At 42.5% G+C, this 17,092-nt stretch overlaps 1 protein-coding gene and 1 non-coding gene across 5 annotated transcripts in view; one reads left to right on the forward strand and one right to left on the reverse strand.

Moving 5' to 3' along the window:
- The window catches only part of PTPRM (protein tyrosine phosphatase receptor type M), an 893,280-nt gene that overhangs the window by 434,298 nt on the left and 441,890 nt on the right, over window positions 1-17,092 (forward strand). For all 4 annotated transcript variants that reach the window (XM_066353181.1, XM_066353183.1, XM_066353180.1 and 1 more), the window contains exon 7: window positions 3,444-3,737. In XM_066353181.1, coding sequence (XP_066209278.1) covers window positions 3,444-3,737 — 294 coding nt within the window. The remainder of the gene's footprint in view (window positions 1-3,443; window positions 3,738-17,092) is intronic.
- On the reverse strand, window positions 1,575-1,650 carry TRNAT-GGU (transfer RNA threonine (anticodon GGU)). The gene has a single exon. It is a non-coding gene; the product is annotated as a tRNA-Thr (tRNA).

Raw genomic sequence — 17,092 nt, forward strand, 5'->3', positions numbered from 1 at the left:
ATTCTATTATATATCATCTGTATTTTGTATTGTGTGTTCCCGATCCAAAGTCGTCTCCTTTTATCCCCATCTGTCCCTCCTTCACCCTCCTCCACCTGCTCACCCTCTTTCCCACTGGTACGTTGCTTATTGTAATCAACAGCAAAGATGTTTTATATAATTTACAAAATGATGTATATATGCATATATATTAATATCGTATTTAATTGTATTAGATATACATTAGGCATTCACACATGTATATTGATTAGAAATATGTATATATATCTATGTATATAAATAATTTTTTTGCTGGTTTGATTATTACCTTTATCATGTTTTTTTCACTTTCACTTGAATTAAATTGCTTTTTATCACTTAGTATAGATTTTCCTCCTTCCCTTTCTCTCTTCCTTCCTCCCTTCCTTATTTCTTTCCTTCCTTCCTCCCTTCCTTTCTTCTTTTTGGGAAAATGTGTTCAAAATTTTAGTATTGACTTATTTGTTTAATGATGTATCCAGCAATCCATAATTTCTTTTGAATATCTGTCTCAATAATTTCCAGCTTCTAGTTGAATCTCTCATTTGATTTAACATATTAGGTAGTTTTCTTAATAGGGAATAAATATAGCAAATATTCTTGGGGAAAACAAGCATTAAAGATACGTCTATTTTAAGATGTGGATAATAATATCCTGAGTGAATTGTTGTGCTCAGTCACCTTTGTGGCCTTGCCCCTGAGCTGTGTTTTGCATGGCATTTCAGTAGTCCTGGCAGCATGTGCACATGTGCAACTCCAAAGTAATTAAGTGCTCTTTCAGTCTAGCTGCATAAACGTCTTAGGATGTACTATGAAAGGTCCATTGCATGTCCTGGTTCAAGGAATCACCATAGTGAAATAAATTGATGTTAAATCATGATGAGTTAAGTCAGAACTGTTTAAAAAGATGAAAAGTTAGCATAAAGTTGTAGTTTATAAACAATAGGAAAAATATTTAGTAAATTTGTATTCCCCCAAATTAAATTAATTTTTTATCCCTGGCTGGATAGCTCAGTTGGTTGGGGCATTGTCCCGAAGTGCAGAGATTGCCGGTTTGATCCCTGGTCAGGGCACATACAGGAACAGATCGACGTTCCTGTCTGTCTGTCTCTCTCTCTCTCCCTTCCTCTCTCACTAAAATTAATCAATCAATAAAAAATAAATTAGTATTTTATTATTTTGACTTAGGCTAATGATATTCTATTTTAGAAAGTCAGTATGATTTATAGCACTTTGTTTTTTTGGGGTTTTTTTGTATTTTTTTTTTTTTTGTATTTTTCCGAAGCTGGAAACGGGGAGGCAGTCAGACAGACTCCCGCATGCGCCCAACCGGGATCCACCCGGCACGCCCACCAGGGGGCGATGCTCTGCTCATCCAGGGCGTTGCTCTGTTGCGACCAGAGCCACTCTAGCGCCTGGGGCAGAGGCCACAGAGCCATCCCCAGCACCCGGGCCATCTTTTGCTCCAGTGGAGCCTTGGCTGTGGGAGGGGAAGAGAGAGACAGAGAGGAAGGACAGGGGGAGGGGTGGAGAAGCAGATGGGTGCTTCTCCTGTGTGCCCTGGCCGGGAATTGAACCCGGGACTTCCGCACACCAGGCCGACGCTCTACCACTGAGCCAACCGGCCAGGGCCATTTATAACACTTTGAATACAGAAAATAATAAAGACACACCATCCCAACAAAGGGAACTGATACTGCTGGTTTTTAAATCAAGTCTAGGTATCACCTAGCATCATTTCAGTGACCAAGGTCAGAGGGTACCAGCTCCCCGGTGACCCCGTTCCACAGGAAGCATGCCTGGGACCGAGCAGCTGCATGTGCCATGGAGCAGACAGAGGTCGCATAGTGCAAGCCACTGTAAGCACGACACAACAAGCAGCCTTTGTTTTCTGTGGATTCATACGAGCTAAGTGAGGAGTTAAAAGCAAAAACACACCGAAGAGGCACAAACACCTACAGAAATATTCTTGAAAAAAAAAAGAAATCACTAGATCTGATGTTTTTTTTTTTCTCAGATGGAGATTCATGAAGATACAAACATGTTATTTTGTACAACGATCTCCTGTCCTAATATCATGTATGGTGCCACTCACAGTGGCAGTGCCATGTGGGTCGCCTTCCTTTGGTACCTGAGGGTCCATTCAGCTAGCTTCTCAATAATGTACTGGGAATACTATTTAAAACAAGATGATCTGTCTCTCCCGTCTCTTTCTCAGACAATGATCCGGAAAGAGTTGGTCCTAGGTTTAATTTTTTTTTATTTTTTATTTTATTTATTTTTTTGTATTTTTCTGAAGCTGGAAATGGGGAGAGACAGTCAGACAGACTCCCACATGCGCCCAACCGGGATCCACCCGGCACGCCCACCAGGGGCGACGCTCTGCCCACCAAGGGGCGATGCTCTGCCCCTCCGGGGCGTCGCTCTGCCACGACCAGAGCCACTCTAGCGCCTGGGGCAGAGGCCAAGGAGCCATCCCCAGCGCCCGGACCATCTTTGCTCCAATGGAGCCTCGGCTGCGGGAGGGGAAGAGAGAGACAGAGAGGAAGGAGAGGGGGAGGAGTGGAGAAGCAAATGGGCGCTTCTCCTATGTGCCCTGACCGGGAATCGAACCTGGGTCCCCCGCACGCCAGGCCGACGCTCTACCGCTGAGCCAACCGGCCAGGGCCGGTCCTAGGTTTTAAACGATGAGAGACTTTCTTGGGTGGTAAAGAGAGGTTGCTGTTGATTCTGAGAGTTTTATCACGCTGAGCAGAGCTTGTGCTTGGCTTCAGAGCTTTTCTTTACTCACCGATTTCATCAGACTCGTTACTGGACATGCCCTGAACGGCCACAGTGTGGACTTTCTTATCCACACTGCTGGCTTCTCCCGAAGCTAAACGAGTCCCTTGTGCTAGTTTCTTGGGAAACGAATCCTCCTGAATATGCGTTTATGATGAGAGAAACTATAATTATTTGGGCTATGTTTATAAAGTGATGATGTCTTTGGAATATAAGTATAAAGAAACAAAATTTAATGATATAGATAACTAGCACCTTTGATGATTTCAAAGACATTTTCAATAAGGAGGTTTGCAATAGAGTGCCTCCTAGAGCTTACATACTCCCACTTGAGAGACCTATAAGAAGTTACTTTTAGTGAAAAATAAAATCCTTTGAAGTCTGAGGAAAAAATGAGTGGTGTTCCAAAACAAACTGGAGGCAGTACCTACTTGAGCAACTTAGGTTTTCAAAATAGCTTATTTCACACGTTGGAACATTGCGAAAACCTTTAGCTGTGTGTTTTTGTTAATAGTCTAAAGAAAATCATTCTCCATCCATTTATTCTAGAAGTGTTCATGTATTTGAATAACTGATGTACGTTTAGCTCTTTCCAAACTGAAGACCAGAGGGCCTGAAAGACGCTTGTTGGGTTTGCCTTTCAGAACCACCTGTTCCGATTGCCCCCCCTCAGCTGGCCTCCGTGGGGGCCACCTACCTGTGGATACAACTCAACGCCAACTCCATTAACGGAGACGGGCCCATTGTCGCCCGAGAGGTGGAATACTGCACCGCAAGTGGGAGCTGGAATGACCGGCAGCCAGTGGACTCCACGAGTTACAAGATCGGGCACCTCGACCCAGATACGGAGTATGAGATCAGCGTGCTGCTCACCAGGCCCGGGGAGGGGGGCACTGGATCTCCCGGGCCAGCACTCCGAACCAGGACCAAGTGTGCCGGTGAGTGTGGGGAACTCGGGACTAGTCTCACCGCCCTGCTGGGTGGAGACTGCGGCGTTGTCAGTGGTCAGGTGGCCGGCGCCCTCCCCCGGCTCTGGCAGCATCCTCGGCGGAATAAGTAGCTCCCTTTGTCTGTGAACAGAAGCCCAGCAGCCTGTGGACTTCAGGACCTCGAGGCTTGATGTCTCTCAGGCAGCTTCCATCCCTTTATTCCTATTCTTTATTTACACCTTCCTGTGAGTATCACACAGCTCAAGTAGGAGTTCTGCCTACAGTTGACAGAAGCCTCTGCTTTAAAGATATCTGTTCATAGGTCAGATCCTCTCATTCTGGCCCCTTTGTTTTATGTTCACAGTTCATGTGTTTATAGCCTAGAGGAGCTCTGGAATAATAGATTCCATCTAAGAGATAGCTTTAAGCTGTGTTTTTATTGATGGATATTTAATGGAGGGCTGGTTGCCCATGCGGTAGAGCCCATTTGTACAATAAGCAGGGTGATTTGTGGACTGCATGCAGTCTTTAAGTTTAGATTTTATAGTTCTAATTGTGCTGAACCCGCTCTGCAGCTTAAATAAAAGTAGGGTTGGTGGACAGAGAAGTGGTGACTCTTGTAAAAATCAAAACCTGAAGGTAGCTCCCATTAGAGGGTGTAATGTTGTTTCTGTATGGCTACTCTCTGGCCAGAAGTAGAGAGAAATATATTGGGATACTGAAGTGCTCTTTTATCATTTAAATGAGGAATCCCTTTATTGAATTGTGGGTTCAGGTGGAGAGAGTCCACACATTTTTATGGAGTTAATTGATTCTTTTTTTTTTTTTCTGAAGCTGGAAACAGGGAGAGACAGTCAGACAGACTCCCACATGCGCCCGACCGGGATCCACCCGGCCCGCCCACCATGGGGCGACGCTCTACCCACCAGGGGGCGATGCTCTGCCCATCCTGGGCGTCGCCATGTTGTGACCAGAGCCATTCTAGCGCCTGAGGCAGAGGCCACAGAGCCATCCCCAGTGCCCGGGCCATCTTTGCTCCAATGGAGCCTTGGCTGCGGGAGGGGAAGAGAGAGACAGAGAGGAAGGCGTGGCGGAGGGGTGGAGAAGCAAATGGGCGCTTCTCCTGTGTGCCCTGGCCGGGAATCAAACCGGGGTCCTCTGCACGCTAGGCCGACGCTCTACCGCTGAGCCAACCGGCCAGGGCCGAGTTAATTGATTCTTCACATAGCGTCATTTAAGAAGATATGTAAGGCTAGTGGCTGCTGTGGCCATGCACATGCAGGTGCTTATTGGATTCAGAGAGATGGTAAAGGAACAGTGGAGCCAGAAAATGGTGGGCCATTCTGTTCATTAAAGTCTCTTAACAGTGGACCAGCAAACAGGCAGGGAAGACCGCTTCCGTCCCACTCCCCAGACTCACCTTGACTCACCCACCGGACTCCCAGGCCCCCAAAGCAAAACAGCACTCCCCAGCCAAACAGGCTGGGCTGAAATCTGAGGGCTCCCAAGCCCTGACTCACACACACACTCTCTCTCTCTCTCTCTCCCCCCCCCCACCCCAGCAAAAACAGGCGGGGGTGGGGGGGACTCCTTCTCTAGCTAACAGTAGCGAACAATGGCCCCTCCCAAGCAGGAAGGCCATCGGCCGCCCTGAGGGCAAGCACCTGTAGCCTTCCTTCCGCAGACCACACACACATGGCGCTGCCCTGCACTGATGCAAAATACAGGCAAGCAAACCTGACTCACTTGTTCCACACTTGAAACACAACGGTTTGCCCAACAAGACATGTATCAATATGTTTCGGTTTTTAAGTACTACATTCTGATCCTGACTGCTAGGAGAAATGATTAAAACTTAATATTTTTTTAGATGTTTCATTTTTTCTTTATAATTAGAGGAATACTGTTTTCACAATTTCAAAGCTCATGGAAAAAAAATTATTCATTTTTTTAATGTTCTTACTAAAAAGGGGCACAGGTGCCTTCTCCTCCTGGGGAAGCGTGCTGGGCCTGTGTTCGTAGGCCCCGCGTCGGCTTCCCAGGTCCGTGGGGCACATTCACATCCCCGGCAGGGCAGAGTCTCTGGAACAGAACGCTGTCTGGACTAGTGGCCCCTACAGTCCTGACTGGCAGTTCCAAGGAGAGAGCTGATAACCCTTTTCTCCTTCTCATTCTCTAAGTCATGTCATTTCCTCACTCACTTTAAATTGGATAAATTTCCCTTTCTTTTTGTGAAATAATTTATCATCGGTTGTAATGCAAACACTGTATGTAATGGAGAACACTGTCTATATCACTCTCCAATATTGGAATTGCTTTTGAGGAGCCACTGAGCCACTTCACCTGCAGGTGCTGTAAAGTACCAAAAGCTACAGAATTAATATTAATATTTTGGGAGGCTTGAGAAACATTTTGTTGATTTGGGTTAAGGTGTGGAGAGAAATTGTGAGGATAGTCTCTGTACTGTGTGATTGGCATAGTCAGGATGGCCCTTGGCATTGTATTGTAAATGCAAAAGGGAGGAAAACATGGATCCCCAGACATTCCACCACGCCTGTGGGGAAAGGGGTGAATGGCTAGCCAGGTACAGGGAGAGAAAAGCCAAAATAAACCTTTTCTCATAGCAATGAGCCATTTGCGGGCATTTGTCCTCACAGAAACTACCTCTCCTATGTAAATGCATGTGGTTAACACGTGTGACTCAGGACAGAGAGATAGCAGATGAACACTAGATAATATAGGAATGCCTTTTAATATGTAAAGAGACATCTTTCTACCATTGTGTTGGCTTGTAAACTTTGTTTTCCCCAAAAGGCTGTATGGCTTGCAAATTGAACGTGGTCCTATCATGTTAAAGGACATATGACTATAACCAATAGTGGTAAGGGGTTCCTAATTACAATTTTTGCTTCTGTACTTCCCACTTACAAAACTATAAAAACTAAGTAGAACCAAGGGCCTGCGCGCGCTTTCCTTCAGAATTCTGTCGGAGTAGCCGCTGCTTGGCCAAGCTAGACAATAAAGCTTTGATGTGTAATCGACGGACCTTGTTCCTGTCTTCAATGTTTCAGGTCCCTCCGGATTAGGCTTAACACTTTCAATTCTATAATTTGTTTTATAACTGCTTCGTGAAGTCTCCAGGGCAGATATTGTGATCTCCTTGTTAGGAGTAGGACAGAAGCCTGTGTGATCCGCCCTTCTCTGAGCATGCTCAAGAAGCAATGCCTGTAGTGTTATTCCACCTCATTCTTTGTGAGGGTTCTGTTTGGGGTATACAAATATATAGTCTTCTCTTTCAAGGAGAGGTTAGAATTGCATTGTCTAGACTAGAGAGAGGATACAGTATTTCATTCTAGTCACTAACTACCCCAACTACTATGTTCTAGTTCTGGTTTGTTTGGGGTTTTTTTTACATATTTTGTCTTTTCTCTTGGTTTGCTGCCTGTACATTTCAGCAATTGACACAATTACAATATACATTTCCCCCTGAATACATTGCATGCATTTCTGTTTTCAGGAAGCCTCTTTGTTATTGATGCTTGCTATGGAAATATGTAACTCTCAAAGAGACAGTGAGCCTTTATAATAGCTTGACAGTCCTTTTTAAAAAAATTAAAACCAATTTTGAATTGATAGTTGCATGCCAACACGATGTCTTAAAGTATTAAGCCTCATTTAAGCAAGGACGCCTAATGATAAAGCACTCTCTTCCTCTTACCATTTGTAACCTGCTTTTGCTGTTCTTGGCATGTCACACACTGGCATTAAATGTTTTTGAAATTATGCTAGTTGAACAAGTCAGTCTTAGGGAATGTTAGGTGAGAGAATCAGAGCTAGAAATAAGAGGGGGAGGCATGGCATGTGGGTGAGGAAAGGGAAGTCAGATGAGGCTTTTTACTGTAGGAAGAGATATAATTTCACCCTCTCTCGACCTAAGGCTTTTGAGAAAAATCTGAAAATGAGACTGCTGGTTGCTTGTGGGGAACAGTGGTACACTGTGGAAAGCAGACTTATTTACAGGGAAGGAGACAGTTGCTGCAAACTATAGACTGAAGAATTGGAGAGTGGTCCCAGACTATTGCTCAGTTGGTTTGTGAGCACTTAGGGGTTCATAAAGAGCAAGTCATGGGTCTCACAAGCTGAGAGCGACCCTAAGCATTCTGGGAAGTCAATGGAAAATGTCCTTGGCCAGGCTTGAACCAGGAGGAGAATCTATGAGGGTGATAGATGAGAGGAATAATTCCATGTTCATCCGGTATGGTTCAAAAAGCCAGGACTACTAGTATGGCATTAGAGTAATACAATTTAGCAACAGCACGTATATGAAAGAAAAACTGAAGGCTTGGCTTAAATGCATATGAATCTAAAATATGATGCATATTGTATTAATCACTCTGTAATGCTATTGCCTTATCTCCCTCTCTCCCCGAAAAAAAAATCTTATATAATCCTAGGTTGCATTAAGAAAGCAAAATGCTCATGGTGAAGGAGGTGATAGTCTTACTCTACCAGTGCCCTATCTATTGTATTTATTTCTTTCCTGCATTGTAAGAGACAGAGAGAGCACAAAACAGACTATGCTGGGTGGGGGGAGCAGGAATGATTCTGAAACCTCGCTCTACCAGTGGGAAGTGATGGGAAACAGAGAACGGTGTCTGTGCAGATATGTCAAGAGCAGACTCATGAATAGAGAATTTCTAATGGCGTGTCCATTGTAGCAAAACCTGACCGTGTGGAGAGGGATTTCTGTACTCAGAAGTGGCTTGAGCTGATTGAACCTGAAAACCTCAACTTGAAGATTCTATGACTTATGTGTTGTTCCCTTTCTAATGAGACAATTTATTGTGTGTCCCTACCCTGATAGGCTGAGGTTTACTTTTATGCTATACTTGTCCAAATTCTCCATAATTATGCTTATGGAGTATCAAGTCCTGCTTTGCAGGCCAGTGGAGGTTTACAAAAATCAGAGCAAAAGGGGAAAAAAAGAGTTTTTCATACTACCTGAAAAGTAAATTTTAAGAAATGACTTTTATTTTGAGATGTCCTGTCTGAGTTTTCTGCTAAAGTATCCCTTTTAGAAAATGATGATATCAGAGAGTACTAGAACCAGAGCCAGCGGTTGAGAACACAGGCTCTGAGGCCAGGCTGCCCAGATTGAGTACTGGCTCCGGCCAGAGCTCTGTGTGCCCTGGGAAAACCTGCCTGGACTGCTGTTGTCTTATCTATAAAACAGGGGTGATAATAATAATATGCATCTTGTAGTGTGGCCGTGACACCTTAATGAGCTCATGGAAATAAGGTGCCTAGACGAGAACCTTACATATAGCAAGTGGTCAGTAAAAGTTAACTGTCTTTTAAATTTTTTTTTAACATTTTCAATCAAAAGAGTGAGATGTTGGCAACCTAATTTCATTGCCTTAGATATTTTGGAAATATTATTTGTCTGGTAAATTGAAAATCTGAGGACCATTGTTTTATAATATGGTCACATAGAATTTCCTACAGTTAAGCATTGCATCATGACATGGCATTCTTTCTCTCTCTCTTTGTCTTTATTAAATCTGTTCCTTTTGGGCAAGCTTTTTTGTCATTTTTGTACTGAACCAATGGGACCTGTCCTATTATGTTTTGGTGACACCGTGAAATGTATTTTGCTTCTTGCATTAAAATGGCACGGTCATTATTTAATGTCCTTCTCTGGGCAGTGGAATTGATTTCCATGTGTGGCTCGCAGACGCAATCTCATACCTGTTCAGATTTTTTGAAAGAATTGCACTGTAGCACACTTCCAGAGTTCTTGTTCTTGCGCATCTGAAAATTGTTTTTAAATATATACATAAATTCTCCACATTAGACCTTGATCAAATCACTTAGCTTTTCTGGTTCTACCTCCTCATCTGCCCTGTCAGAGATGTTTTTGAAGATTAGACTAGATATTATCTGTAAAGTTATTTTACAGATTATATAAGTGCTCTGTCTGTTTGGGGTATTTAAAAAAAATCATAGTCAAGAACTAGTTTCAAGAGTTAAACACATATTCAGTTATTTTCTAGCTTTGTAGTTGGGTAACCTCAGAGGGTTTAAATTACTTCAGTATCCATTTAAGCAAAATGCAATTTAGTTTTGTTTTCTATTCTATCTTATATTCTTATAATTATGTGCAGCCTGTATACCACCAGCCATTAAGTGGTAGTAGCTACATGAAAAAGAGAAACAGTGATGCAGTTAGATTAATTTTCGCAGTGGACTTTTTATGTGTTTTATTTTGGGATATTGGGTTTTTTATGTATCCTGGTTATTGTTTAACTGTGGTTAAGTGGCTTGCTAATAACTGGCCCCAGGAGTTAAAGAAGGATGTTGATAAACTAACGACTTAACGATTAAGACTGGTGAAAGTGAAGGAAAGCCTAACTGAAATGTGTCCTTTAGAATTAACTTAACTAAAAATCTTTGAAAAAAGAGTGATTGCATCTTTTAAAAACGTATCCATAAAATATTTATTGAACACCCATATTTGCGAGGTACATTCCCAGATCCTATGGGTGTAACAACAAAGCAAGATCCTGCCTTCAGGACTGACGACTTTAGAGTATTGGAGGGAGGAAATGTACAGGCAATATACATATATTAAGCTTATGGGATTCTTTGTAAACTATTTTGAGATTTTAAGCCCCAACTCTGATTTTAATTTAAATGAATAATATTCAGCATTTAAAAATGTTTACCTTTACGACTTCTGGAAATCTACTGAAGAAGGTAGTACTTGCCTATGAAAGAGTGTAAGGACGAGTACCTAGAAATACTATGTCAGAGTGGGGTAGCCATCGCATCAGCTGCTACCTCTGTATTTGTCAAGGATAAAGAGTGATCTAAATAATTAGAAGTTTTAAAAAAATAATATACTATTCTTTCAAACTAGTAAGGGTGAGTAAATTTAATACCTATTTGCAGAGGTATATATTTATTTTATATATGCCTAGTTAGAACCTTTTATAGTATAACTGTGATAAAAATTTTGAATATTTGTTACCTTAAAATTCATTTTTATCCAATACAGCCATTTTATCCAGAGTGCTGTCAATGACACAGAGGTGGGACATAATTTTCATCTACTTCTAGTCACTCCACCTTCCAATGCCCTGTGACTGGAGAGAGACCAGTGTGTGCCACTTGGTGTGCTGTGCATTGTCATGTATCCCCTGTTCTGGTAACCAGCCTGGTAGTTGTATGTGACGCTGGAACAGATACATGTGTGTAGACGAACACATACACCCAGGAGGGGAGGGATCAGCAGTCCCGCAAAGCAGAGGCCAACACCCTGGCCTGCGGGAGCATTCTACTATATACAAGGGTAAAGTTCGGGGTTGTCTTATATACCCTGAAAATGTCTTGTCCGGTTTACGTAATAGCATCCTCTTTCCCACCGGGCCCAGTCTAAATCGCGTGAGATTTAGGTTACTATTGGTTTTTGAATTTGAATTCGCCTGTTTGTGCAGTGGTGACACTGGAGCGACTCACTTTAAGTCCACCTGAATGAGACATGTGGGAAGGGAGCGGTGAGGAGGTTTCCCGGCAGGGAGGGGGCCGTACGGGAAGCCGATCCCTGGAGGGCCTGTGCTGCACGAAGGCCCGACTGGGTCTGTTCACTATTCTTAGTTCCTCTTATGGGGGAAACGAAACAGGCTGGTGGGAATGGGGCTGCGCTGAAATTAAACCCTGCCGAAGCCAGGCTGGTTTCCTTCCTAGATCAGGGACAGTCAGATTTATCTCTTCTGTACAGAACTGCCTCTGGCGTTACAACGTGTATTTGGACTTTCGGGTCTGACTCGTGGGCACTCAGGGCAGCTGGGAACTGGCCTGAGATCTAATAGCGGCTGGTGTGCAGAGTAGGTACAGACCAAGGAACTCACTGAATGGAGCATAATTTATTTTTAATGTAAATTTATTTACCAGGGAAAAAATAAAAAGTGTTCTGATTCTAAAATAGCTCTGCCAAAAGGGCAACGTTGTTAATGCATTTCCAACGCATTAAACCATTAAGAACCCTTTTTAATTATAAACATTAGAAGGGCATAAATAGTATCTTCCCTATTAGACTGTAGAGGTAAAGACATTGCATTGGGTAGCATCCCATTTGGACAGAGGACAAGAACATAGTAGCAGCGCAGCACCTTTTTTATCATAGTATATCCTGTTCCTCCCTTTCAGACCGCTGTGGCCCAGAGACTTGGTAGTATCTTCCTCTCAAACCATTTGCCATAAAACAGTGGGTCAGCACGTTGCCCTATCTGGACCCTTAGTGAGAGGTTAGAGTGCCTGAAGCCGTGTTACCCAATAAATTCAATGTAAACTAACAAAACTAAAAAAAGAAAGGGAAGGGAAGAGGAAAGGGAGGAAAGGGATGGAGGGAGGCAGGAAAGGGAGGGAGGGAGGGAAGGGAAGGAGGGAGGGAGGGAGGGAAGGGAAAGAGGAAGGGAGGGAGGGAGGGAAGGGAAAGAGGAAGGGAGGGAGGGAGGGAGGGAGGAAGGAAGGAAGGAAGGAAGGAAGGAAGGAAGGAAGGAAGGAAGGAAGGAAGGAAGGAAGGAAGGAAGGAAGGAAGGAAGGGGAGGGAGGAGAAGGGAGGGGAGGGGAAGGGAGGGGAGGGGAGGGGAGGGGAGGGGAGGGGAGGGGAGGGGAGGGGAGGGGAGGGAGATCAGACAAAGTGGAGACAGCGGCTTTTAGAGTGATTAGACACCTGGAGTTGAGATAGTTCCCAGAAAGGTGTCAGGCGGGGCCCCGGGCTGCTAACCCCCGCCCCCCCCCCCCCACACACACACACTCACAGTGCTGCTTCTGGGCCTGATTTGGAAGCATTTGTAGGCAGCTTCCTGTGAAGCTTTGAATAAGCTGAGGAGTTTGAGGAAACTGAGAAAAAGATCTATTCTAGAGATTATCAGAGGTCTGGCCAAGCCATGTCTCCGATGTGTCATTTAACACTGAAAAACATCATGAAACTGTTTTGGGCCACATTTCGTACATAAGTCTATCCATTAGGACCTTGAACAGATTCCTTGTTTTCGTGCTCTGATTCTATCAGTCAGTCTCTGTCAAAGGGGGTTTTGCTCTTTAGTGAAACATCAGCGTTACCAGTATTAGTCCCCTACCGAATACCAGCGGCAGTGTGCTGAGTGTGGTCCCGAGGCACCGGCATGCTCAGGGAGGCCTCTGCTTCCCACAGCACTATCTCTTAGAGAAAGGAGGATAGCTACTAAACCTTCTTTGCACAATTTAAAAAAAGATCCTGGGTCATCTAAATTTGTCTCCAGATCTCTTCTATATTTAGCAAAAAATAAAAGTATTGTTAATGAAATTAATAATTTTTATTAGATCAAATGCTTTATTTAGTCTCCTCAAATTTACGATGCAGTAAAATTGTATCTTTTGGTCTCTGTGTAAGCATTGTTAGTACACTGGGGTCCCCTGCATAATCAATATGTACTGCACACTTATGTTTTTTGATAGAACTTGAAGTATGACCGAATATTCTCAGTTATAAAGGCTTGTAGTTTTGTCACTGACTGAATATTTTGGACATCTTTAGAGAAAACAAATGTTTGATGTTTAACTTCTTTCACCTTAGAGTCTGCCTGTCTTGAGTTGAGAGCTCATTCTGACACTAATCGCTAGAAAATACCTCAACAAATTCCTTAAATGTCCTGAATCTAAGTTTTCTAATAACTGGAATCAGTTTTCTCCCAACACGGGCACCTTCCTCATAGCGCTGCTGGGGGAGTGAGGTGTGCTGGGCGCGCAGAAGAATAGAGTACTCTGATCACCTTGTGTATCTGGGACTCTAAGTAGGCTTGCTCGCAAATTCTGATCCATTTATAAAATTAATCAACTTGTTACAACTGAGGATAAATACTACCATGGTAACCTCCCAATAGGACTATTAAGGTGAGTATATGCATGTATGTACCTTCTCAAGCTAATGTCAGAGAGCAATTAGGTTTAGAACCTGTGAGAACATTTTGACTCTGTCAGGTGTCATCAGGATAGAAAACGCCTAGTGACCCGTGGTGGGTGGCAAAAAGAACAGAATGTGAATGCTTGCTTCACCTGTGAGACCCTGTTACTCTGTGGTAGAGAGGACACATTACAGTTATTAGCAACTTGAATATTTCTGACACTTTAACCCTTTGAAGAGTGGCGAGTACTGCCCCGACCCTAACACCTCTAAGTTTTCCCAGAACACTCAAAGCTTGACAACCACAGTTTGATTTGAGCAGCAAGGCAGCTGATGGCGTATGATCGAGGTGTCTTGGGGGTGTGACCAAGGTGCATCCAGAATTCAGGATGCACCAGGTGAACAAAGTACTCCTTTACCGATGCTCATTTGCCTGACGCCCTTGGGAAGGTAGAGGACGCTTACTGAGTGTGATTGGTGATGAGGTCATGATGCTGCGGATCAAAGGGATTGAAAGGCACAGGTCAAGTCTTCCACCGAGAGCTGCTTCTGAGACAGGCTTGCTTTCTGTGCCCCTAACCCAAGAACAGAAGAGCCAGTTTCTGAATGGCCTTTGAATGTGTTAGGAAAAGGTCACTTGCTCCTAACCAACCAGGTATGTTGTTTGTTTGTGCCTGGAATCTCAAACGCTGCATGCCCAATACCACTTTCATGAACTGGGAAATAGATGATTCTATCTTTGACCTCATATGTCCTGTTTGTGTCCATTCCTTGTTCCCTAAGCATGCTCAGATGCAGGTTCTAATCAAACCTGCTCTCAGCTTATTTGTCCCCATTAATGTGACAGATAGCTTACCAGAACCCCAGTGACATTTGGCCTCTAAGTAGAACTTGCCTACTTTATCTGTAAGTATAATTCTGCTCATGTTGTTAAAACTAAATTAATAAGAAATGAAATAGATGAGATCTAAAACCTCCACAGTAATAACAACAGATTATAAAAGCTTGATAATATGTCAAGATTTTAGTTTATAAAGGTTAACCATGTTCCTTTGTTTGTGTAATATTTTTTATAAATTAATTTTAAGACTATAAAGAACTGGTAATTACACTACCTATTAGAATAAATTACAAGCGAACTGAAAGCTTTGCAAATGAATAATGCATATAAATGAAATTAAAACTACAAATACAAGAAATTTTATTAGGAAGTATGGTAATGCCTATTATTAAAGTAAGAAAAATAATAGCACTGTTTGATATCAAAATTGCTGATCTTTCATCCATGTTATTACCCTTGTAGAATGAGTAATAGAAGTAATATAACTGTGCAGGTAAAATATTTCTACTGACCAAACAGCAATATTTCTTTCGTACAGACCTAGAAAAGTGACTGCAGTCATGTATTTACATTTAGCATTGAAAACCCCTTCTAGCATAACTATTATCAGTAGAGAAGATACAGATGTTAAAATATATTTCCATTAGATATGTATTGTTATTTCACTGTTCTTTAGATAGGCTGTACTGCTCTTCATTTAAATCATGAATTTATCATAAATACATTTTATTTGTTAGTGTGTATATCTTATTAATGATCCATTTTAATTACTGCAATCATAGATGCTATCTAAGAGGCAAAAAATACAGAAGCATATGATGAAGTTGTTATTAGTAGATTCCCTCATCTTTCTTTCAGTTCCTTTCCTGGAAAAAATATGTAGGTGTTTATCCTTCTTTGTCTCTCTGTGCCCATTTAGACACATAAATGTCAATATATGTCTGTCCCAGGTCTGTTCCTTACTAATTATAACAAAATGAGGTCATATCGTACATACTATTCTGCAAATTTGTCTTACATCTGTCGATATTCCCTGAACATCTCTCTGGTTGCTAAAGTCTAGTGCAATATATGCAGATTTAACTCATTCTTTTTTTTTTTTTTTTTTTTTTTTTTTTTGCATTTTTCTGAAGCTGGAAACAGGGAGAGACAGTCAGACAGACTCCCGCATGCGCCCGACCGGGATCCACCCGGCACGCCCACCATGGGGCGACGCTCTGCCCATCCTGGGCGTCACCATGTTGTGACCAGAGCCACTCCAGCGCCTGGGGCAGAGGCCACAGAGCCATCCCCAGCGCCCGGGCCATCTTTGCTCCAATGGAGCCTCGGCTGCGGGAGGGGAAGAGAGAGACAGAGAGGAAGGCGCGGCGGAGGGGTGGAGAAGCAGATGGGCACTTCTCCTGTGTGCCCTGGCCGGGAATCGAACCCAGGTCCTCCGCACGCTAGGCCGACGCTCTACCGCTGAGCCAACCGGCCAGGGCTAACACATTCTTGGTATAACTATTTGTTGTTCTGGAGTATCTATACCCTACTTATTCAGGCTTCCTTTTTTTGATGGACAGGTTGTTGTTATTTTCTATTAAAAGTAATATATCAATAAATATCTATAAAGCTACTTTCTTATATTAAAATGCTTTATTTCTGTAGGTTACAGTTTTAAGATAGAATTGGTGGGCTAAAGTTAAGTGCATTTAAGATTTTATTGGTGTCACGTTGCTTTCCAGAGGGCTGGCAAATTCAACTCCATCAGCAAGATGCAAGAGCACTCATATCTGAACATGATTTTGAGCATTGACTATTAATGCTTATTTAAAATTTGTTGCCAATTTATTGGTTTAGAAATGGTATGTTACTATTTTAATTTGCATTTCACTTTTTTTTTCATATGTTTATTGACTTTTCATGTTTTTTCACCATCAGATTATCTATTTCTGTCCTTAGGATACTGTTTCCAGTCTTTTCCTTTTCCATTTATAAGAGTGGTTTTTGTCAGTAGAGTTATTAATTATCTGTCATGTTTTATAAATATTTTCCCTCGTTCTACCATTTTCCTTTGACCTCCTTCATGTACTATTTTGTTAAGGAGAAATGTTTACATTTTATATAGTTAAAATCTATCAATCATATCCTTTTAGGCTATTTAAATACTATAAATTAATTTATTCTAGGTAAATGGCCAGATATACAATAGCATTTGCTACTTAAACCATTGTTCTTCTTGGTGGCTTCTCACTTTCCAGTCTGGTTAGAAGCTATTTTTCAGCATTTTCTTGGAATATTTTTAAAAGTTTATTTTTTTTCCTTCAGTGGAATTCTTTCACAGATCTTGCAGGGAAGTCTGTAGGGCTGGGAAGACCTTTGGGGAAGGTTTCTTGGCTCTTTAAGGATGAACAAAGGAAAACAGCCCTTTCTCACTTTTATTATGGGATGGTGTGTGATCTCATGCCCAGGAGTGCAGCAGGCATCAAGTGGCCACAGAGAAGCCTGCCTGACAGGATTAATCTGCAACAAATGTTTATTGAGACTCTGTTATTCGAAAGTTACTCTCCTAGGCTTGGAGGATACAGTGCTGAGTAA

This window comes from Saccopteryx leptura, chromosome 11, assembly GCF_036850995.1.
Source record: "Saccopteryx leptura isolate mSacLep1 chromosome 11, mSacLep1_pri_phased_curated, whole genome shotgun sequence".
Taxonomy (NCBI): domain Eukaryota; kingdom Metazoa; phylum Chordata; class Mammalia; order Chiroptera; family Emballonuridae; genus Saccopteryx; species Saccopteryx leptura.